The following is a 24505-nucleotide window of genomic DNA, read 5'->3' as shown; positions in this document are numbered from 1 at the left end:
AAACAGCTATCAGTAGGTCACATAGTCAAAAGGAGAGAGAGAGAGAGCATGTGGTCTTCCTTACTTAGGCAATCCCTTGTCGTCTGAATATGATGGCCTTCCAAGTATAGTGTCTTGGTAGTGGAGACATAAGTGACTAGAGCCCTATTCTTGACCCACATATTCTTCCACAGTGATGACATCGGTTTCCAGGTGGAAGGCTTTCGACACAGTGAATTGCAGTGCTCTCTGGACCATCCTCCAAAAAAATATATATGTATGAATGGCCATCTTTCGGGAGGGCTTTGATTGTGTCTTCCTGTCCTTGGGGTCTCTTCCAATTCGATAATTCTTTGAGGCTTTCATTAATACTTTTTTAAACTTCAAAAAGCATTAAAAAGACTTACAGTAGAGTCTCACTTATCCAACACTCGCTTATCCAACGTTCTGGATTATCCAACGCATTTTTGTAGTCAATGTTTTCAATATATTGTGATATTTTGGTGCTAAATTCGTAAATACAGTAATTACTACATAGCATTACTGCGTATTGAACTACTTTTTCTGTCAAATTAGTTGTATAACATGATGTTTTGGTGCTTAATTTGTAAAATCATAACCTAATTTGATGTTTAATAGGCTTCTCCTTAATCTCTCCTTATTATCCAACATATTCGCTTATCCAACATTCTGCTGGCCCGTTTATGTTGGATAAGTGAGACTCTACTGTATTTTATATTGTTCACATTGAGACAGAGTATTCGGCACTTTATACAGAGAAAGAAGGCAGACACATACAGATTATATAACTACAAACAAAGGGGATATTACATTTTACTCAGCATTCATACAAATAAAAACATTAATTCATTCGTCATGCATACATTACCATCCTTTCTTCCTTCTCGAAAAGAGAGAGCTGCACATAGGCCAGATCGAATTCCCTGAAAATCTGCCATTCTGCGAATACACCATCTCTCTCCGTCCCTTGGAAATAGCGAGTGAACCAGACTCTGCAGTCTGCCACAATTTTTGGAAAGTCACAATATTTCTGCAATGTTGTGCCAAAAAGTGTTTTCTGCAGGAAAAAACTTGCTGACTCCATCAGTTCCTGGACAGATGTTGGCTTCCCTCCTCCAAGTGATGTTGGTTTTTCTTCTTAAGGAGCATTGTGTTTGCTTCCTTAAAAAGAGTCATGGTCTCTGGTCATGTAAACATGTTGTTTCCCACCAAGAGTTAATTCTTTGTCTTTGGTCATCAGTGTCAGCAGTTCAGCAACTTTTAATTAACTTTTAAATATCACAATAACCTAAAGCAGGCCTGGGCAAACTTGGGCCCTCCAGGTGTTTTGGACTTCAACTCCCACAATTCCTAACAGCCTACCGGCTATTAGGAATTGTGGGAGTTGAAGTCCAAAACACCTGGAGGGCCCAAGTTTGCCCAGGCCAGCCCTGCTTAGTATGCTACACTCTCCATTAACCAGCACACATGGAGATTGGTAGATACTGGATAAATGTAGTTTCTGGTTGCTTGAGAGTTACTATTAAAATAAGTCTAATACTATACCCCAGGCATGGGCAAACTTGGGTCCTCCAGGTGTTTTGGACTTCAACTCCCACAATTCCACAGTTTACTGGCTGTTAAGGGCACAGAACAGAGCGATCCCAAAGGTTCCATGGATTTGAAGGCCAACGTGCATGAGCTGGCAGCTGTGCATGCACAAAGGAGACACTATTGCTTGTATTTATTATTTATTTATTACAATATTTATATCCCGCCCTTCTCACCCAACAGGGGACTCAGGGCGGCTTACAATAAAACAGACATATAAAAACAGTACAATACACTATAAATTAGTTAAAAAATTAACTTACATATAACATTCATAAAATGCATTTATAAAATATAGATAGGCGTGTACAAGTTTAAAAGACTGGGTCTGTCAATTGAGTTCCAGTATACATAATAGTAATTAACGCTGCTGATTCTTATTCGAAAGCCAGACAGAGCATTGTACAGAGCATTGTTGAGCTCCAACACACATTAAGTACAATATAGCCAAAAGTTTCTGACCCGATGAAAGCTGGCACAAACACATCCCACCAGCCTGCTCCTTGAGATCTTTCAATAGTTCCATGGGTATTTATTTCCTCATGGACCAGAAGAGGATGGGGAGTTGTGCCAAGGCAGGAACTGTGAGTAGAGCAATTCACCACAAATAACATCTTCAGCCAAAAGGAGTTGGAATAAAGCAGTGGTTCTCAGCCTGTGGGTCCCCAGATGTTTTGGCCTTCATTTCCCAGAAATCCTAACAGCTGGTAAACTGGCTGAGATTTCTGGGAATTGTAGGCCAAAACACCGGGGGGACCCATAGGTTGAGAACCACTGAAATAAAGGATTTCTCACCTATTACTGCAGAGGAGAAAGTGCAAATTTCGCAGGTCTGTGGGTCATTTTCTGGCTATGGCTCCTTTTAAGCCAGAAGCATTGGCAAAGACTTGTGGGTTGAACCAAGACAGAGAAACCATGTCTGGCCTGTAGTCCTTACCTTAGTTAAATCCCAGTTAGACTACTGCAATTCACACTATATGGGGCTACCCTTGAAGATTACTTGGAATCTTTGAAAAGCACAGAGATTTAATTAAAACTGTGTTTTAATTGTAATTGAATTATTTATTTTATTTGATTGTTGTGTTGACACTGTTTTTAGTTATTGATTCGTGTTTTAACTTGTGATGTTTTGTCTCTGTTTTGGGCTTGGCCCCATGTTAGCCGCCCCAAGTCCCTTCGGGGAGATGGTGGCAGGATAGAAAAATAAAGTATTATTATTATCATTATTATTTTCAGGTAGAGCAGGTATGTTCAAAGTCCAGTCTAGGGGCCGATTGCGGCCCATGTTCAAATTTCCACTGACCTGCAGCATCTCTTATTAAAACAATCAATAATATGCAGCCCACCAGCACTGTTATTTTCCTGTTCACATATTTTAATTTTAGAAGGTGAGCACTTAATAGTTTTTTTTTAGGTCAGGAGCGACCTGAGAAACTGCAAGTCACCTCTAGTGTGAGAGAATTGGCCGTCTGCAAGGACGTTGCCCGTCCCCAGATGTTTTTGATATTTTACCATCCTCTGGAAGCCTTCTCTCATGTCCCCACATGGAGAGCTAGAGCTGACAGATGGGAGCTCCCCCTTGCTCCCTGGAGTCGAACTGCCAACCTTTTGGTCAGCAGTCCTACCAGCACAAGGGTTTAACCCATTGTGCCAATGGGGGCTCCCACACTTAATAGTGAATAATACCGTTTCCCCGAAAATAAGACCTACCCTGAAAATAAGCCCTTGCATGGTTTTTCAGGATTTTTGAGGATGCACAAAATATAAGCCCTATTTCAAAAAAATAAGCCCTAGTTACAGTTCATAAAAGTCAATTTAAATAGTGTCTTGGCAGCTATACATAAGCCCTGACAAATCTTTTGGAACAAAAGTTAATACAGTAGAGTCTCACTTATCCAACACTCGCTTATCCAATGTTCTGGATTATCCAACACATTTTTGTAGTCAATGTTTTCAATATAACGTGATATTTTGGTGCTAATTTTGTAAATACAGTAATTACAACATAACATTACTGCGTATTGAACTACTTTTTCTGTCAAATTTGTTGTATAACATGATGTTTTGGTGCTTAATTTGTAAAATCATAACCTAATTTGATGTTTAATCGGCTTTTCCTTAATCCCTCCTGATTATCCAACATATTCGCTTATCCAACGTTCTGCCGGCCCATTTATGTTGGATAAGTGAGACTCTACTGTATAAGACCCTATCTTATTTTCAGGGAAACATGGTATATCATGTTTCAAATGAACCTAGATATGTTTTATCTTCTATACAGACGTCATTTTATGTGGTCTTCAAATATGAAAAGCAGAGTGATTTTTGTAATTTTTGGATTTATTTGTGTCCTGTGCGAAGAAATGAAAATTTTCAGAATTTCATAAAATAGTTCCTTTGCATTTAATGTCAATGGTTCAAATAATGTCAGGCTGAAGGGTTGGCCCCCACATATTTTCACCTCACCAGATCTGGCCCTCTTCGCAAAAAAGCTGTTTAGGTCTTCTAATGCCAACATCCACAGTTTGTGTTAAGCTGCAACTTCCATAACCCCCAGCCTGCCTAGTGAAAGGGTAAGGATGTTGGGAGATGCCTTACTTGGCAAGTAGGCTGAGCAGTCTGTCCAGTTGGGAGGTCAGCCATGCCTTCGGTTTTGGGTTCTCTGGAAGTGGCTGGGCTTTAACTCCTATCATCTTCTATCACCCAACTCAATCCCACCAATATTTTTAAATTGGACCATGAAGGGTATGTCCAGGCAGCCAGCCATGTAGGATACTTTTGTGGTTCAAACACATACGTAAACATACACGTATACTTTGACAAATACATATAATATTTCTGCATCTGTTGCACTTTATCTTGCCCTATCAGTATATTATAGTCACAGGGTCCACCCCAAGTTGCTCTCCTATTGACAGTATTTAATTAACTATCTTATTTACAATATCCACTTCTTGCACTTTACCCAGTCTGTTTTATTCCTTTTACTTGGGTGCCAAATCCATGTTTTTATTATGATTATCTATATATATAAAAGGGTAATGAAATTTTGGCCTAGGACAAAACAACAAAACTACACATCCCAGAAACACTAAACTTGGCAGCACAATCCCTCATCCATGCCTCTACATTCATACGACAAAAAGAAAAGAAAAATAAAGTCCTAATTAGAGGGAGATGAATAATTGTTTTTATCCAATTGCTGCCAGTTAGAAGGCTAAGCTCCACCGACTTGGTCTCCTAGCAACCCACTCAGCCCAGGGGACAGGCAGAGTTAGGCCTCACAAATGAGAGTAGATGAATAGGCACTGCTCCGGCGGGGAAGTAACGACACTCCATGCAGTCATGCCACATGACCTTGTAGGAGTCTACGGACAATGCCAGCTCTTCAGCTTAGAAATGGAGATGAGCACCAACCCCCAGAGTCATGACTGGACTTAATGTCAGGGGAAAACCTTTACCCTTTACCTTAACTACAATACCACCAATTCCTCAATACTTTATTTCCCATACCACCATACTTCGCCACAGCAACGCGTGGCCGGGCACAGCTAGTCATTTTATATTTTATTATGTTTAGAATGTTAATTTGATCTTTGTATCTGTATTTTCTAATGTTATTTTATTTTGGTTTGCTGTTTTACCCAGGCTTGGTCCCATGTAAGCTGCCCCGAGTCCCTTCAGGGAGATGGAGGTGGGGTATAAAAACAAATTTATTATTATTATTATTATTATTATTATTATTATTATTATTATTATACATGCGTGCAATAGAATCATAGGGTTGGAAGAGTCCAAGGGTCATGAAGGAAAAGCATAATCAAAGCACCCCTGACAGATGGCCATCCAGCCTCTGTTTAAAGCCTCCAAGGAAGGAGTTTTCACCAGACTTCAAGGCTGTTGTTGTTGTTGTTATTATTATCATCATCATCATCCCGCTTTATCTCTCCCACAGGAGACTCAAAGCGGCTTGGCATAAAAACATCAGTATACAATTTAAAATATACAAAAATTAAAACAGCATTAAACATCATTAGCATTAAAAACAATTCAGATTAAAACCATAAAAGCATATATTGAACAGCTCTTCAGGAAGTTCTTTCTAATGTTCAGGTGGAATCTCCTTTCCTGTCATTTGAACCCACTGCTCCTAGTCCTAGTTTCCAGGGCCACAGAAAACAAGCCTACTCTCTCTTCCTTATGGCATCTGTTCAAATATTTATACATGGCTCTTATGTCTCCTCTCAACCATCTCTCCTGCAGGATTTACATATGTATAGTATTTCTATCCCATTTTGATCTCTATTGAGGCACAGAGGTTAATACAGCTCTGAAGGTAAAAGGACTTGATATCATGAACAGGATGGGATGGCTACAGAGTTTGAGTCCGCCATGGATGTGTCTACACTGTTGAAGAATGTAGTTTGAAACTACTTTGAACTGCTCTGGCTCAATGCAATGAGAGCCTGGGAGCTGTAGTTTTGCAAAGTCTGTAGCTTTCTCTAATTGTATTAATTGTTAAATAAATACAGTTTGATACAGCTTTAACTTCTATGGCTGAATGCAATTGAATTCTGTGAGTAGTAGTTTTGCAAGAGCTTTTGCTTTTCTGGCCCATGAGGCCCAAACTATAATTCCCAGGATTCTATGCCAATTCAAATGTGTCTAACTGCATGCATTCAACAGTATAGGTGCACCCTATTAGAAACACAAGGTATGTCTGTATTCCTTTTTCCATGGACATTATTTTTAAATATCTTCTATTTTCAGTTGGTTCGGAGTTTCTCCCCTCCCATTTTTAAATCCAAACCCTCCAAACACGCCATCATTCCACTCATGAGAATGGCATTCTTCAATTATTACTTCCTATTATACAGCTGCACAATAAATCTGGCAGGTTTAGAAAACAACTAATAAGTTTTCTCCATCAGGCCCCTTCAAAGCAAGACAAACCAGCATGGTAATAGCTATTACAAGCACACTGCATACAACAAAGGAAGAATGAATATGGCGAGAGCAAAATAAACATGGCAGGACTCGCAACTCCTAAAAGTAAGCAACGATGCATTAATTTTAGCTAGTGGATGCACATCTAAGGCAAGTGCAACAAGGGGCTGGCTACAAAGATCTGTCAATGAATCCAGGGAAGGGGGTTCTTGATCAGAAGTGTTTCTAGAGTGCCTTTGGGCACATGCTGGACAGTTTTTGCCTCTACCAATATACTGCAGACGTTGTCTCATTAATCCATATCATGAAGCAGGAAGGAATGTTGCTTGTTAAATTCAATGAGACTTCTTTCTCAGTAATTTTTTAATGGTGAGGATGAAAACAGTGAATCAATCTTGTCCTTCAGCTTACCAAACTGCTTAAATTTCTAACCAATTGACAAATGTGATGGGTGGAAAAGCGTATAGGAGAGATGGAGGAAATAGAGGGAGAGAAAAGTCAAGAAAGTAGGAAATGATTAGTGATTATCAGAAGATCCAGAAATGTGTGAGCCATGATAAGCGTAATACTAAAGGATTACAAATGTGTACAATGAGATAAACTTCTGAGCAGACAGAAGAAGGGTGCCTAGATTTTACTAGATGATCTTTTGGCGCCAAACTGACAGCTCAAACCTCACTAAACCCTTCAAAGTGTGGGACCCACTGTGCCAGCTAAGCAGACGAAGGGAGAGGAGAAACCAATAGGATCAAAGGGGAGGAAGAACGAAGGAGTTGACAGACTAAATAAGGGATGGAGCCCCCAAAATGGCACCTTCAGTCCCATTTTAAACAAAAATCAGCAAAATTAGTTTTGTTATACAATTTGTAAAGACGGTAATTTCCCAATATGTCTCTTATATCAGCAGTACACCAATTCAAACTAACTTCACTCATCTTCCCCCTAAAAACAATAATAATAAAATGTTAAAAAAAACCATAATAGTAAAAATGTATCAAAGGAGGTAAAGAATTAGCAATTCAGCTGCTTTCGATGAACTCAAATCTCTGTAGCGCAGTGGCTCCCAATCTTTGGGCCTCCATATGTTTTGGATTTCAGCTCCCACAGTTCCTAAGAGCTGGTAAACTGGCTGGGATTTCTGTGAGTTGAAGTCAAAAACATCTGGAGGCTCAAAGGTTGGGAACTACTACTGTAATCAGATAGAAAGTGGAACAAGCTTGTTTGCTGCCTCTCTGGGATCTGAACCACTGGATTCAACTCAAAGGAAAGCAAATTCTGAAAAAATGTGAGGAAGAACTTTGTACTGTTGAGAGTGGAAGTTGATGCTTTAAATAGCATCCCCTTAGGAATGTCTTAGTGATGGATTTATGGATTGAGAAAGACATAACTTTGCTGGCACTTGGAGTTTAAATCAATGTAGGATTCAGTTTTTGTTTCGTGTCAGGAGAGATTTGAGAAAGTGCAAGTCGCATCTGATGTGAAAAGAATGGGCTGTCTGCAAGGACGTTGCCCTGGGGATGCCTGGATGTTTTCACCATCCTTGTGGGAGGCTTCCCTCATGTCCCTGCATGGGGAGCTGGAGCTAACAGAGGGAGATCATCGACACTCTCCCCAAATTCAAACCGGCAACCTTTACGTCAGCAACTCAATTTTCAAGTCAGCAGTCCTGCAGGCACAAGGGTTCAACCCATTGCGCCACCAGGGGCTCATAGGATTCAGTGATTTCTCTGTGAATTCTCATATAGTAATTACTCTGCTTTCAAGGCAAAAAAGTGCTCTCTTCAGTGTGAACTGTTTTATGCTGCCTGTGAGCTGAATTCTGAGTAAAACATTTCCCACACTCCAAGCAATTGTAGCATTTTTTGCCTGTGTGGACTCTGGTGGGTGACAAGGTCTCAACTGTGGGCAGAACTCTAGGCTTTTCTATGGTTCCTTTCCTTTATGCATTGTCTTGTGTTTCACAAGTCCTGACCTGGAAACATAGGATTTTTCACAATCTTCACATTTGTATTCTTCCTCTCCTTTGTGGATTTTATGTACTATATGTACTATATTTCTGATGGATTTTCTGATGGATGACAAGACATGACTTGGAAGAAAAGCGTTTTCCACATTCCTCGCATGAGTATGGTTTCTCTCCTGTGTGGGTTCTCTGGTGAATGACAAGATCTGGTTTCCGGGCATAACATTTCCCACACTCCTGGCACTTATATGGTTTCTCTCCGGTGTGGATTCTCTGGTGATTCAAAAGTTCTGGCTTGGAATTAAAACACTTCCCACACTCCTGGCACCCGTATGGTTTTTCTCCTGTGTGGGTTCTCAGGTGGATAATAAGCACTGAATTTCGGGCATAACATTTCCCACACTCCTGGCATTTGAATGGTTTCTCTCCTGTGTGAACCCGTTTGTGATCCACAAAAGATGACTTGGAAAGAAAACATTTCTCACACTCTTGGCATTTGTATGGCTTCTCTCCTGTGTGGATTCTCTGGTGTTTGAGAAGTCCTGATCGGGAATGAAAACACTTCCCACATTCTTGGCAGTTGTGCGGTTTCTCTCCTGTGTGCATTCCTTGGTGGACAACAAGCCCTGAATGATGGGCATAACATTTCCCACATTCCTGGCATTTGTATGGCTTTTCCCCTGTGTGGATTCTCTGGTGGATCAGAAGTACTGAATTAGAAACAAAACATTTTCCACACATTTGGCATCTGTAGGGTTTCTCTCCCGTGTGAGTTCTCAGGTGTCTGAGGAGTCCTGATGTAGAAATAAAACATTTCCCACATTCTTGGCAGCTGTATGGTTTGTCTCCTGTGTGGATTGCCTGGTGTTGCCGAAGATGCGACTTGGAAGCAAAACATTTCCCACACTCCTGGCATTTGTGTGCTTTCTCTGCTATATGGTATCTCTCATGCTGCAATTTGCAATCAACACCTTTCACCAAAACTTCATATCCAAAGTGGTTCTCTTCCTGCTGCATTCTCTCATCACACACATGTATTGTGTTTGGGGTAAAACATCTTCCACAGTTGGTGCATATGCAGGCCATCTCTTCAGGACATTTTTCTTCTATGCAGGCTTCTTCGTGTTTGGGAAAGATTTGAGTATGAGGATTCCTGTGGTTGGCAAAGGCATTTTTTCCCTTCCAGTTACCTGATAAAAGAAAATCAGTATATGAAAATACATTCCCAAGTTTCAGTAAAAAGAAATGTCAGAGATCAAAGACATGGGTAAATGAGATCTTAACAGGAAAGGATCCTAAGGGGAAGCAAGATGTCCGCATTGCTAAAAGGTCCAGCTAAAATGTTTTCTATTTTCATTAAGAGTGGCCATGATGGTTGGAAGGTGGATTGAGGGATGGAGTCCAGAACTGGGTTATTTTTATGTCAGAAGCTCTGAGGTTTTTTGAGCTTTGTTTGCTTCTATTAGGTCTGGAGCTTAAAATAAGCTTTGAGATACAGTAGAGCCTCACTTATCCAAGCCTCGCTTATCCAAGCTTCTGGATTATCCAAGCCATTTTTGTAGTCAATGTTTGCATTATATTGTGATTTTTTGGTGCTAAATTCGTAAATACAGTAATTACAACATAACATTACTGCGTATTGAACTTCTTTTTCTGTCAAATTTGTTGTATAACATGATGTTTTGGTGCTTAATTTGTAAAATCATAACCTAATTTGATGTTTAATAGGCTTTTCCTTAATCCCTCCTTATTATCCAAGATATTTGCTTATCCAAGCTTCTGCTGGCCCGTTTAGCTTGGATAAGTGAGACTCTACTGTAGTTCCATTCTGCAGGTGGAATGGAAACATGAGCTTGAACATAGGCTCAGGGTAGTTATATTCCAAACTGTGTGGTATCTCCAAAACTGGAAACTGTTCAAATCCCTGAAGCTCAGAGAGGATCAAAGATGAGAAAAGAATGGCAGCCCAGAAACCAAAAAAGACAGGTGGACATCATGCATCATTACTGGCCAAGCTGAAGGGCAAACAATCAACACTGGAAACAGCTGCAAGGAAGGGCCTGGCCTGGAAGGAGAGAAGTTCCAGCCGTGCCTTAAGAAAACGTCCAGTGCTTGGTTGCTGCTCTTTTTCTGAGTATTTGTTCTGGCATTTTAAAATAGAGATTACAAGCAAAAGAAAGAAAAGGCCATACCAAGAGCAGACATGATGCTACAGGTTTCCTCCATGACTTCGTTGTACAGGGCTCTCTGATCTGCATTTAGGAAACTCCATTCCTCTGGGAGGAAAGACACAGCCACTTCTTCAAAAGTCACTGGAACCTCAATTAAAAAAGAAATAACATTTCCTGCTCAAATCCAGCATCAAAGCAATAGACAACATTAATAAACTGCATTATGAAGCTACATTATATGGCAGTGTAGATGGGGTCAAACAAAACACAAATCTAAGTTAATGTGGGGCAACTGGGTCTTATATTGCAGGCTTAAAACTTCAAGTAGCATTCACAGCCTTCCTAGCCGGACAAATTATTTGCCTGTTAGGCCCATTTGCTGCTAACCATTTCCAAGAGGAGAAGAGATATTGCTTTGAATATCACAACACTCAAAAATTACTATGGCCATCATGACTTGGCATATGGACTGCCTAGATAAGTGGTTCTCAACCTGTGGGTCCCCAGGTGTTTTGGCCCACAACTCCCAAAAATCCCAGCCAGTTTACCAGCTGTTAGGATTTCAGGGAGTTGAAGGCCAAAGCATTTGTGGACCCACAGGTTGAGAACCACTGGCCTAGTCTGTTTGCACACTTTGGGAATCAGGATAGTGAGCCAGGTGGATCTTTGGTCTGACCCAGCAGGTACTTTCTTACACTTTCAGCTTTGCTACAAGCAACAACAGGATGGGGTTCCTCTTGTCCAGGTACGAGATTCAACACCAGACCTGTATCAACTAAGTGCCAATTGCCTATGACTTGCTTTGGAATCTCCTTGATTCTTTGCCTCTCAGTCTGGGTACTGCTTGCAAACTACAGGAGTAAATTGTTTAAATCTCTACATCTTTACACCAAAAATATTTAGGAAACTCCCAGCTTTTATATTATTTATTTACAGTATTTATATTCCGCCCTTCTCACCCCGAAGGGGACTCAGGGCAGATCACATTATACACACATAGGGCAAACATTCAATGCCCATAAACACATCAAACAGAGACCGAGACAGACAGACGCAGAGGCAAATTAACCTTCTTCTGAGGGGATGTTTGATTCTGGCCACAGGGGGGAGCAGCTGCTTCATCATCCACTCTGACAGCACTTCCTCATTCCAGGTCGTAAATTAGTTAAACTTGCCTCCCCACTTTTATAAGTGGTACCTTATTTCCTACTTGATAGATGCAACTATCTTTCGGGTTGCCAAGTCAGCAACGAGCAGTGGCTATTTTTTATTTTTAATTGACGGGTGCTCACCCCGCCACGGGTTGGCCTCAAACTCATGACCTCATGGTCAGAGTGATTTATTGCAGCTGCTCAACAGCCTGCGCCACAGCCCGGCACAGCTTTTATTATTCCTTTCATTACTGAGGATTAAAAATTGGAGATAGAGGATCTCTAACTCATGTTTCCAGTTATCTTTCTCCTTACCTGAAATAGTCCCACTCCATTGTAACCAAGAGCCATTGTTCCCTGTATTGCTTCAGCCCCTGTGAGAGATCAATGCAGCAAGAATGTACGTTGGCCTCAGAGACTAAGACTGCAATCCCCCAAACCCTTCTAAGAGCAAAACCCCTTGAATGGAAGAAAAGTTAGTTCTAAAGGACATACAGCAATGTGATAACAATTAAGGTGGCTATGTGGAAATTTTGAATATCACATTTTAATCCCCACTAACCAGGAAACTTGGCCCAGTCATACTGGCATGTGTCACAACATTATTTTTTTCATAATAGTAAAGATGAGGGAGTTAAACATAATTCTACATAAAAACCCACTTTATCAGGGAGTATCCTTACCTTGCAAAGTGATGTCCCTTTGCTGGGAGTTCTGCCTGGCATCTGATGGAGCCTCTCTTACAGCAGAGAAATCAGGCTGAATGTCAGTAGAGAGCTTCTTCGCCTGAAACAATTGTCAGGATTCAAGACAGGATTAGAAAGTGATTTACTTCCAAATGGCGGGGTGTGTGTATTAAGTGTATCAGTTCCTTGTCTTCCCCCGCCCGTCTCTATTTTACTCATGGACTTTACTCAGAGTTTTGCATTAATCACCCTCTGTACATAGCAATTAATGTCTTGGTTTTAATAATTGTCAAGTTATGTTGTTTTATAACTATGTTATTATATTGTGTTTTAAATCTATGGACTGTTTTTCTTATGTAAGCCGCCCCGAGTCCCTTCGGGGAGATGGAGGGAGGGTACAATAATAAAGTTGTTGTTGTTGTTGTTATTATTATTGACAGTGTAGCAGGCATGGGCAAATTTTGGCCCTCCAGGTGTTTTGGACTTCAAACCCCACAGTTCCTAACAGCCAATAACAAACAAAACAAATAAGGAGGACACATCTTACTTGAAGCTTCTGAGATTGTGAATCCACTGCAAATTAAGAGTATTACGACAGAGATGCAACAAATATCCCAGTGGCGCTTGGAGTAGCAACAGTATGAACAGAAGAGATTGAAGAACAAGTGAACAGGGGAAGATGTCCTGAACTTTGCAGATGAAATGCACTCACCTGCTGCTCTTCATCCTGCTCCTCTGCTTCCTTACTCAGGAGGAATCCTTCTGCCAGGGCCACGGCCTGGGAACATGTCTCTGCTCCACATTCCCTGACCCAGCTTGACATCTTTGGTGGCAGGAGGGTCAGGAACTGCTCCAGCACCACCAGGTCCAGCATCTGGTTTTTTGTGTGTTTTTCTGGCTTCAGCCACTGGCGGCAGAGATGGTGGAGTTGGCTGCAGATCTCCCGGGGCCACTCCACCTCCTCACAGGAGAACTGCCCAAAATGATGAGGCTGTGTGTCTGAGTTGGCAAAGTTATCACCCAGGAATTTGAGCATTGGTCTTGCCCAGAATCTTCCTTTGTTCCCAGCACTTAAGCCCTCAAGGACGTTTCCTGCTTCAGGCCCAGCTGAGTCCGGTCTGTCCATCTTTCAACCGATGTCCAATGCGAACCTCTTAGTTATAGCTGCTCCTCCCCTCTCAGGGCCAAGGATCCCTCATCAGTCTTTGTGCCTAATTTTTCTGTAAAGCCAAGAGATTGCATTAACAATTGTTGCACTCTGTAGGGAAGAACAAATAGGGACTGTTACAACTGACAACTGTCTCTCTTCCTTGAAGGAAAGGTACATGATGATCAGGAAATCATTTTCACCTGAGACCTATGAAGTTACTTGAGAATCAAAGCAGACTGGCCCATCATTTCCACTTATCTCTCTCATTTCCCCAGCTTCACCTTCTTTCTCTTGGCCTTCCACTGACCTCCCACCTCTGTTTCACCCTATAGGACTTCGTATTGACCTCAGTGCCATCCACACTGCTACCTCATGAATCATTCTGGAGTTGCATTCTTTTTGCTAAAACCACTTAACACTAAACAACTTTGCTTGTATGGTTTTAAGTCGTTTCCATCCTATTGTCACGTCAAGATGAACCTTTCATGAAGTTCATTTTTGTCGTTAGCCATTGTTTGACAAGCAAACAACCAAAAAGATACCACACGGGCTCTTTTTCAAAACCAAGTACTATCTAGAACACATAAACACATGGACTCATGTTTAAAGATATGATGAACCATAAATCATAAATAAAGAACAACACTCTGAAAACAGGGGAATTCCAGACAGCAAACAATCAGGGCCAGCTAACACCTCCCCAACAAAGAATCCCCCAGGCAGGAAGCAGGCAGGCTTTGAAGCTGCAAGGTCATTCAAATGCTAATTAAGCTGGCCAGTTGCAATATTCACGCTTGCCTCAGACAAGAGTTCTTTCTCCCACCCTGGACTTTCCACATATATAAAAGCCCCACCTGCATAGTTTCCAACAGACCTCACAAGCTCTGAGGATGCCTGCCATAGAGGTGGGCAAAATGTCAGGAGAGAATGCTTCTGGAACATGGCCATACAGCTGGGATAACTCACTGCAATCCAAAAAAGGTACATAGGTGAAATTAACATACAGTAACCTAAAATAGAACAATTGCAATTATTGAAAACATGCGAGAACATTACATCAACATCAAAAATAGCTGCTCTTGCTGGAAGAAAAGCAGTAAAAATGTTTAAAGCATGTAACATTTCTGGCTATAGGCCCAGAGGAGAAGACAAGAAAAAATGGGACAACATAAGAAGAAAGGTGATCGGCGAAAAAAACAAATGGAATAATAAAAAAGACAAAAAAGAATAGTAATAATAATAATAATAAGCTTTATTTATACCCTTCCCCCTCTCCTCTCGAGGTGGCTTACAGTAAAATGAGCAAATACAATAAATAAAATACAAAAATAATCACATTTTAATTAATAAAAACAAAATAACAGAATAATATGAGTATAAATAGACGAACCATTTTAAAAGACTAAGGAACCCTATAAAAACAACATATGATGCCATGTAACCAATTCTTTTTGTGTTTCCTAAGCAAAAGGCATTGTGAATGGAACTGCTTTATAAAACAGAAATATGTATAACAATATCCTCCTCTTACTCACTCTTGGTTTTACATTATGACTTAGGAATAGACTTAATTTACTGACAAAGCTATTATACTTTCCTTGGTCTTTCGCCCACTCTTATGGTATAAAAGTGAGAAAATAAAATTTTAAAAATGTGATATATATATATATACATACAGTAGTCTCACTTATCCAAGCTTCACTTATTCGATATTCTGTATTATCTAACCCAGTCTGCTTTTTATAGTCAATGTTTTGTAGTCAATGTTGCAATGTTTTGGTGCTAAATTCGTAAATACAGTAATTACTACATAACATTGCTGTGTATTGAACTGCTTTTTCTGTCAATTTGTTGTAAAACATGGTGTTTTGTTGCTTAATTTGTAAAATCATAATGTAATTTTATGTTTAATAGGCTTTTTTCTTAATCCCTCCTTATTATCCAACATTTTCGCTTATCCAATGTTCTGCCGGCCCTTTTATCCTGGATAAGTGAGACTCTACTGTATACACACACACACACACATACATACACATATACACAAATACAGAAGAGTCTCACTTATCCAAGACTCGCTTATCCAACGTTCTGGATTATCCAACACATTTTTGTAGTCAATGTTTTCAATACATCATGATATTTTGGTGCTAAATTTGTAAATACAGTAATTACTACATAACATTACTGTGTATTGAACTACTTTTTCTGTCAAATTTGTTGTTTCGGTGCTTAATTTGTAAAATCATAATCTAATTTGATGTTTAATAGGCCTTTCCTTAATCTCTCATTATTATCCAACATTTTTGCTTATCCAATGTGCTGCTGGCCCGTTTATGTTGGATAAGTGAGACTCTACTGTATACACACACACATATATACACAAATACACACAAACATCCATATAAGCAGTATTTAAAAATTCACAGTTAAAAGCCATTCAGACAAAGATATTATAGGATTGCAGTGAGTTTTTCGGGCTGTATGTTCCAGAAGCATTCTCTCCTGATGTTTTGCCCACATCTATAGCTCTGCCATACATGGCCATAATGCCCGAAAAACTCACCGCAACTCAGTGATTCCGTCCATGAAAGCCTTCGACAATACAAAGATATTCTGCTCTGGAATTTTAAAAAAATCAATGTCATGTCCAAGAAGCGTTGGAGTTTCTCATTTCGGCTGTAAATCAAAGCTGCCTGTAGTGCCAAGTGTGGGGAGGATTTTTAGAAATATAAATCCCTCCCTTTCCTGTTCGTTTCCCTTCCTTCCACATCTTTACCACTGCCACAAGGCCTAGAACACACAATAATAATAAATAATAATAACGACCCACCCAGGCTTCCTCCTGAGCTCCTGCTGGGCCTTCCTTCCCTTTGAAGGCAGAGAAGGCCTCGTTCGGGCCCTGCAGCACTGCTCTGGTCGCCATGGCAACGGGCCTAGCTCCTATCCGCCGCCATCCTCGGCCTCTGCTCCTTTTGACAGCCCAAAGAGGGAATGTTTTTGGGGAGGAGAGTGTGAAGATGGCGCTGCTCGGCTCCTTCGGCAGGGCTTCGGGTCCCTCCCCTTTCTCTCCCTCACTCCCTGTGACTGAAGCAGCCCTTTCAGGCTCCAGTCGGCTGTGTGGAGAACAAACAACTCCGCATCTGTATGCTTGCCCACAATGCCCTACCTCATGCACAGAGGAAGCACTGTTTAAAGCTACAGACAATGCAGTCATTGTTGCCCGTTTTGGGTTTAAAATTATTTAACCGCTTGTGCTTCCTCTATTTTATCAGTTTTATACTCGTGTTATTTATGCAATGCTTATGGCCTGAAATAAATAAAGGCTCCAGTCCAGGCCTGGGGCAACTTGGGCCTGCCCTCCAGGAGTTTTGGACTGCAACTCCCACCATTCCTCACAGCCTCAGGCCCTTTCCTTTTCCCGCTTAAGCGGCTGAGGGGCAAAAGGAAAGGGCCTGAGGCTGTGAGGAATGGTGGGAGTTGCAGTCCAAAAAACCTGCCATATAAAAGCCAAATTATCTGCTTTGAGCTGGATTCAAAGGGAGAAGAATATGGAAGGAAGGCCCAGCAGAGTCTCAGGAGAAAGGCCGGGTAGGTCATTACTATTATTTATTATTATTGTGTGTTCTAGGCCCTGTGGCAGTGGTAAAGATGTGGAAGGAAGGGGAAATAATAATAATAATAATCTATATATATAAATGAGTAATGGCATCACGGCGACCCACAAAACAACAAAACTACAGGCCGCCCAACCTCGAAATTTGACAACACAACGCATCATCCATGCCTCTAGGTTGATACAACAAAAAGAAAAGAAAAATAAAGTCCTACTTAGAGGGAGAGCAATAATTGTTTTTATCCAATTGCTGCCACTTAGAAGGCTAAGCTTCGCCCACTTGGTCTCCTAGCAACCCACTCAGCCCAGTGTTAATAAAAGAATAAAAAAATAAAATAAATACAAATAATACAATAAAAATAATTAAAAACACTAAAAATTAATACAATAAAATACTATAACAAAATAACTAAAAATAATACAACAAAATAATAAAATATAATAAATAAAAATATAAGTTACAATAAAATTAATTTAAAAAATACAAATAACGTCAAATAAAAATTCCACAACAACTTTTAACCAATACCACCACCACTTTGCCACAGCAACGCGTGGCTGGGCACAGCTAGTAATAATATAAAACTTTATTTATACCCTGCCACCATCTCCCCGTGGGGACTTGGGGTGGCTTACATGGGGCAAAGGCCCGAACAACATTGATGAAATATACTACAATATAAATACAATTCACAGTATAAAAGACAAAAACAGTAATACAGTAGAGTCTCACTTATCCAAGCCTCACTTATCCAAGCTTCTGGATTATCCAATGCATTTTTGTAGTCAATGTTTTCACTATATCGTGATATTTTGTTGCTAAATTTGTAAATACAGTAATTACAACATAACATTACTGCGTATTGAACTACTTTTTCTGTCAAATTTGTTGTATAACATGATGTTTTGGTGCTTAATTTGTAAAATCATAACCTAATTTGATGTTTAATAGGCTTTTCCGTAATCCCTCATTATCCAAGATATTTGCTTATCCAAGCTTCTGCCGGCCCGTTTAGCTTGGATAAGTGAGACTCTACTGTACAATGTAAAACAAGGATAAAACAGTTGATAGTATCAGTCAACCACCAGGCACAGTTCTATCATCTACCTAGGTGGAGAAACTGAACAGGAAAGGGAGGGATTAATATTTCTCAGATAATCCAGTTCAAATCAGATAATCTGGATTATCTGCTTTGATAATCTGGATTATATAGCAGTGCAGAAGGGGCCTCCGTTACAGCTCTAAGGTAAAAGCCATATCTCAGTTTGTTTGTCCTTGTCTTTGTCACCCAGTTGTGTCTGCCATATAGTTTTTTTTTCGTGACTTGAGAGAAACTGCAAGTCGCTTCTGGTATGAGAGAACTGGCCATCTGCAAGGACGTTGCCCAGAGGATGCCCAGATATTTGATGTTTCACCATTCTGTGGGAGGCTTCTCTCATGTCCCCACATGGGGAGCTAGAGCTGACAGACGGGGGCTCACCCCGTTCCCCAGATTCAAACTGCTGACCGGGGACTTCACTGCCAGATGGTAATAATTTTTAAAAAAATACAATATGCTGGGTGAGATGGATCCTTAGTAATGTTCTGAGCATTCTTAAGGCTGTGGGATAATAATAAATAGTAGTTTTAAGATTGTCATTGTTGTAAAAATATTACTTACCCCATTATATATAATGGGATTTGAGCATCCACAGATTTTGGAACTAATATGGCAAAGTTTGGCAGAGAAGGCAGAAGATCTTGCAAAACTAAACACCCAGGATTCTCTAGCATGGATCCATGGCTATTAAAGTGGTGTCAAAGTGCCTTAATTTAGCGGTGTAGAAGCATCTTTAGATGCCAGACCTTCGGTCTCTCTATTGAACTCCAAAAGTATAGCAGCTTGACACCACCTTAACTGCCATGGCTTGATGCAGTGGAATTCTGAGAGTTGTAATTATGTGAACTATTTATCTTTCTCTGTCAGAGAGCTCTGGGACCATGACAAACTACAAATCTCTGGATTCAGTTGCATGGAGTTGTGGCATATAGATCCACAGATGGATTCAGGATCCGTTCTGTACTCCTGCTCCAACTTTTGTAGATCACTCTTATCTCTTGTTTTTTAACGAGGAAAAGAAAAAGTAACATGTACAGGAAATTATCGTGTACTTTCGCACTTGTGCCCTGTGCCCTCTCTAGTCCAGTTTTACAGGCTTGTTTTCTTTCTTTATAAGGAAAGGTGAGAAATGATTGGGATCAAGAAATACTGGTCTTGTGAGATGTTATTTCTTTTGGGTCAAAGTGGAAAATATGTGTATTTAAATATTTCCTCCTATTGATATAAAGCTAGAATATGTATTCTAGAATATGTATGTAGAATATATGCATGTTCTGCAAAGGCTCCTACATGGCTTGATGGATCTGGACTAAACGTGGTACACATACTCTTTTTGTCTCTGCCCCATGTTACCAGTACTCCCAAGATATGGCACAATTACACATTTGCACAATTATAATTTTACCCTTCTCCCCAAGATTGAAGTGCCATTACATCATTCTCAGCCTCTGGCTATGTTTTTATTGTGTGATGATGTGTTTTAACAATTATATATTAACTTGTTGTGATTGTATTGTATTTTATATTGTTGTATTTTTGTATATTGCTGGGCTTAGTCCCCCATGTGAGCCACCCCGAGTCCCTTCAGGGAGATGGGCGGGATACAAGAATATGGTTGTTATCATTATCATTATTATTATCCAACTGAAAATATTAGTGGGGTGTCAACAAATAAATCCATCTCTTTAAGGGCTAGGACCCCCAAAGCAAATAAATATATGTATGTATGTATGTATGCAATGCTCAGATTCAACCATCGCAGGGCAGTATATGGGTAGAAAGGGTGAAAGGGTCACTTCAGAGCGTTGCCATGAAGATGTTCTTATAGAATCATAGAACTGAAGTTGAAATTTATGTATCCACCAAGGAGCAGATGAGGATCCAATGCCTGATGTGCCTTGCTATTTGCGCAGCCAGCTGGAAACATGCAGACTGTGTTTGAAAGCAACAAGCAGAGGTTTATTACTTTCAGGCCTGAAAGGATGTCTGACATAGAGTCTCTACTCAAAAGGAATCAGACATCTCTATGGAATACAATACATTTTATCCACTGACAGCCATTCAAAGTTCCTGTACCCTCCTGACTGGCTTAAAAGCAGACAAGTTTGGATCCAGGTTCTTGTTGGCTAGGGAATCCTGCTGAATTCAGAAATGGACAGCATCTTCTTTATGGCAGGAAAAATGAATAAGTATCATTTGTCCATTAGAAGCTGGAGCCATTTGGAGAGTCCACCCAAGAAAAAATAGCTGTACTTGGTAAATAGTTTGAGGCAACATGTAAATAGTCCAAGATAGAATTATAGCTCACCCTCACAGCTGGACACTGCAAAAGCTCTATGAGTTTTCACAGTACATTTTATTTAAGATTTTCAATATGAGCTGGATCATATCTTGTCAGCTTCACTTCAGCGCATCATAATTGTTTAATACAAATTATATATGGGTTATTTTAAGTTAATCTTTTAGGAGGGGGTTGATTTTTGACAACAGAATCAGAGTTGGAAGAGACCCCAAGGGACATCCAGTCCAACCCGCTTTTGCCATTCAGAAGCACAATCAAAACACCCCTGACATATGGCTGTTCAACATCTCTTTAATAAAACTCCAGAGAAGGAGATTCCACCACACACCCAAGTAGCAGGATATTTCACTGCTGAACAGTTCTTACTGTCAGGAAGTTCTCTCCCCCAGGAAAAATATCTTTCCCCCTCCTCAATGTGATATTCTTTCAGAAATTTAAACATGGCTCTCATATTCTCTCTCTCATATCCTCTTCTGCAAGCTAAACATACTCGGCTCCCTCAGCTGTTCGTCACTAGGTTTGATTTCCAAACCTTTGATCATTTTGGTCACCCTTATCTGGACATCTTCCAGCTTGTCAACATCCTTCTTGAATTGTGTCGCCCAGAAAGGAACACAGGTTTATTCCAGGTGAGGTCTGATCAAAGCAGAAGAGAGCTGGATTATGACTTCCCTCCATCTCAACACTAGGCCCCTATTGATGCAGTCTAGAATAGCATTGGCCCTTTTCACTGCCACATCACACTATGTACATAAAGCTACATAAACACAGTGAAAAGGGACTCTTGATGTTATGATTTCATAGCTTTTTTTGCTACCACATTACACTGTTGGCTCATGTTCAGCTTGTAATCTACTAAGGCTCTTTGTTACCTTTCATACGGATTCTTTTCAGGCCAGTTGTCACCCTTACTATAATTTGGTGTCATCTGCAAACTTAATAAGCACACCCTCTAAAGCTTCATCCAAGTCATTAATAACAATATTGAACAGAACTGGGCCCAGGACCGAACCCTGTGGCATTCCACTCATCACTTCTTTCCAGGAGGAAGAAGAACCATTGGTGAGCACCCTTTGGGTTCGGTTGCTTAACCAATTAGAGATCCATCTAACAGTAGCATTGCCTAGCCCACACTTTATTATTTATTTACACTTTATTAGCTTATTTGTGATAAGTTTATGGGGAACCTTGTCAAAGCCCTTCCTAAAATAAATATATGCTACACCCACAGCATTACCTTTAGCTAGACAACCTTGCGACACTATTAAAAAAGAGATACTGTTCATCTGGCATGACTTTGCTTCTGAGAAACCCATGTTAACTTTTTATGGTTATGGCATTCCTTTATGCCATGGACCTCCTCACAGGTGTAAACATCCTTGATAGACAATGCTACTCCTTCACATTTCCTGTTTGGTCTATTTTGCCGAAATAGGTTATACCCTTTTCTTACTACATGTAGCCCATCCTGAGCCTGAGATTGGGCCCTCTGCTTTGCCAGAGGACTCAGGGTTTGGGCCTGACATGGAAACAGCTTTGCCAGAGGACTCTGGGTTTGGGCCTGAGATGCAGCCAGAGTCTGTTCCAGTGGATTCTGGGACCAGAGACAGAATGGTTGCAAGCAGGCATTTTGAACCACATTCTTCGCAGTCAAGGCCAGTTCACCAGGTGTCAGATGGACATTCTAGTTTAAAGGAGGATAATGTGTTTGACAGGAGGGAGGCGATAACTCACTGAAGGAGGGAACAAGAATATTTACGGAAAAGTAAACGGCTCCTTTTGAAGCACTCTAATGAATAGTTTTCTCATGAGAGAAAGAGTTCGGGGGGGGGGGGGGGTCCAGTTGGGATTGCCTGGTTTAGCTGCCCAGAGGGATACTCTTGCTGTTGATGAACAGGAGTGGTGGTTCTCATGAAGCTTTTCCTTGATTTGAGTACTACGTAGGAGGAGGCTGATATCCATGCAGTGGGTGGCTTTCTCTTCTGATATACCCTTGCCTATCCAAATGCTGACTCCCTCCACCAGGTAATTCAGTTTAAAGCCCTCCTGATCGGATTTGAGAGGTTCTTAGAGAAAATAGCAATATTTTAAGGGAGTCCATCTCAGGCCCCATCTACACTGTCATATAATCTAGTTTCTGATCCCAGCTTATCTCCTTTGAACTGGATTATATGGCAGTGTAGACTCATATAATCCAGTTCAAAGCACATAATCTGGGATCAGATACTGGATTATATGTCAGGGTAGATAATAATAATAAATAATAAAACTTTATTTATACCCCGCCACCATCTCCCCAACGGGGACTCGGGGCGGCTAACATGGGGCCATGCCCAGAGCAATACAATATAACAAAATATAAAACAACATAACATAGCACCATTAAAAATACAATAAATGATAATAGGCATTACATCAAGAAATCAAAAAACAGTAAAACAAGGGCAGGCCACGTGAACACAAAGATAAAACCTGGAGTGAGAGGGGCCTCAGAGGGGCAGGAAGACAAGTGAGATAGAGAAAGGACTCCTCAAGATGACAAAACTTGGGTAATATTTCAATTCTTAACAGAATCCTATATTCAGAGCACTACATTTCTTATGCATGGAGAAAATAAAGCAGAATTAAACTGTGCATAGAAGCCTAGTGTTATAAAACACTAGCTTATGTAACCAGAGTTGGCCACAAATCCATTTTCTAATGGGATTATTCAGAAAACGGTTAACCATACACACATATTTATTTTCACTTTTATAGTTAGCTCTTTATATTCGCCAGGATTAGGAGCTTAAGGGCCCCAAGAAAGTAGAAAAACATAGGAATCTCTAATGCACCTCTAAGGAGCCTCCGGTGGTGGAATGGGTTGGCTGCTGAACTTGCTGACCGAAAGGTTGGCAGTTCAAATCTGGGGAGCTGAGTGAGCTCCCGTTGTTAGCCCCAGTTTCTGCCAACCTAGCAGTTTGAAAACATGCAAATGTGAGTAGATAAATAGGTAAGGTAACAGCGCTACATGCAGTCATGCCTGCCACATGACCTTGGAGGTGTCTATGGACAACGCCGGCTCTTCAGCTTAGGAATGGAGATGAGCACCAACCTCCAGAGTCAGACGCGACTAGACTTAATGTCAGGGGGAAACTTTTACCTAATACACCTTTATGGCCAACTTCATATTAATTGAATAGGTGAGTTGCAATAGCTAAACCCGCTGATGTGGAGGGTCAACTGTACTGAGCGAATGCACTAGAGAGCCATCCTGGTAAATTGCATGGATGCCTATCAGGATATCTGCAAGGATACCCTTAAGCAGAGATTGGATGGCCATTTGTTGGGGGTGCTTTGAATGAGATTTTCTTGCTTCTTGCAGGGGGTTGGACTGGATGGCCTGTGAGGTCTCTTTCAATTCTATGATTCTATGAATGTCCAAATACAGGTTGGAATCTATTGAGGCACACCAGCAAGCTTTAGCTGATGTTTGAGGGTTTCCAGGAATGAGAGACCGTAACTCGCCCAAGATCTTCCAGTGGGTTTGCATAGCTGAGTAGGGATTCAAACCCAGGTCCACAGACAGACACTTAAATTGATCAATTCCATACTGATTTCCAGCCCAATATTTGCAAACAGAGGAATCAAACCATTAAGAGGTGAATAATATTTTTTTATTGAGATTTAGTAATAAATCACGCAAGAATCAGCAATATTGGATCGGCAAACTAGGTGCATCCACACAGCAGAGTTAATGCAATTTGACATGGCTTGAAGTGTCATCATTCAATGCCGTGGAACCCTGGGAGTTGTAGTATGTTGACTCTTGAGCAGAGAAGGCTAAAAACCT

At 40.6% G+C, this 24505-nt stretch overlaps 2 protein-coding genes across 4 annotated transcripts in view; one reads left to right on the top strand and one right to left on the bottom strand.

Annotated features, from left to right (window-relative positions):
* Positions 1 to 1717: 1717 nt before the first annotated feature.
* On the bottom strand, positions 1718 to 16723 carry LOC100560742 (zinc finger protein 586). Of its 3 annotated transcripts, none has more exons than XM_008121632.3 (7): positions 16489 to 16723; positions 14533 to 14623; positions 13221 to 13728; positions 12506 to 12608; positions 12138 to 12196; positions 10693 to 10819; positions 1718 to 9690 (listed from the first exon to the last, which is right to left on the bottom strand). In XM_008121632.3, exons 3-7 carry the CDS (start codon positions 13632 to 13634, stop codon positions 8570 to 8572), a joined length of 1824 nt encoding a protein of 607 aa, XP_008119839.2. In that variant the 5' UTR covers positions 13635 to 13728; positions 14533 to 14623; positions 16489 to 16723; the 3' UTR covers positions 1718 to 8569. The 3 variants fall into 3 exon arrangements, with proteins under 3 accessions (XP_008119839.2, XP_008119840.2, XP_062829504.1); XM_008121633.3 differs by having other exon boundaries at positions 14513 to 14623; positions 16489 to 16722; XM_062973434.1 differs by lacking the exon at positions 14533 to 14623.
* Positions 16724 to 16810: 87 nt separating this feature from the next.
* The window catches only part of LOC107983594 (uncharacterized), an 83830-nt gene continuing 76135 nt past the window's right edge, over positions 16811 to 24505 (top strand). The window contains exon 1 of the mRNA XM_062973504.1: positions 16811 to 17246. Within this exon, the coding sequence (XP_062829574.1) occupies positions 17126 to 17246 (121 nt within the window). The 5' untranslated portion in view covers positions 16811 to 17125. The remainder of the gene's footprint in view (positions 17247 to 24505) is intronic.

The sequence above is a fragment of the Anolis carolinensis genome, chromosome 2 (genome assembly GCF_035594765.1).
Source record: "Anolis carolinensis isolate JA03-04 chromosome 2, rAnoCar3.1.pri, whole genome shotgun sequence".
NCBI lineage: Eukaryota > Metazoa > Chordata > Lepidosauria > Squamata > Dactyloidae > Anolis > Anolis carolinensis.
Note: the sequence above shows the minus strand (reverse complement) of the source record. Positions and strands in the feature narration are given on the sequence as shown.

Excerpts from the sequence above, each read along its gene's own strand:
- LOC100560742 (XM_008121632.3), bottom strand. The coding sequence starts at position 13,634 with ATGGACAGACCGGACTCAGCTGGGCCTGAAGCAGGAAACGTCCTTGAG. Across the intron at positions 12,197-12,505 it reads AAGGGACATCACTTTGCAAG|GGGCTGAAGCAATACAGGGA; the intron begins GTAAGGATACTC and ends GATCTCTCACAG. Across the intron at positions 9,691-10,692 it reads TAGCATCATGTCTGCTCTTG|GTAACTGGAAGGGAAAAAAT; the intron begins GTATGGCCTTTT and ends TTCTTTTATCAG.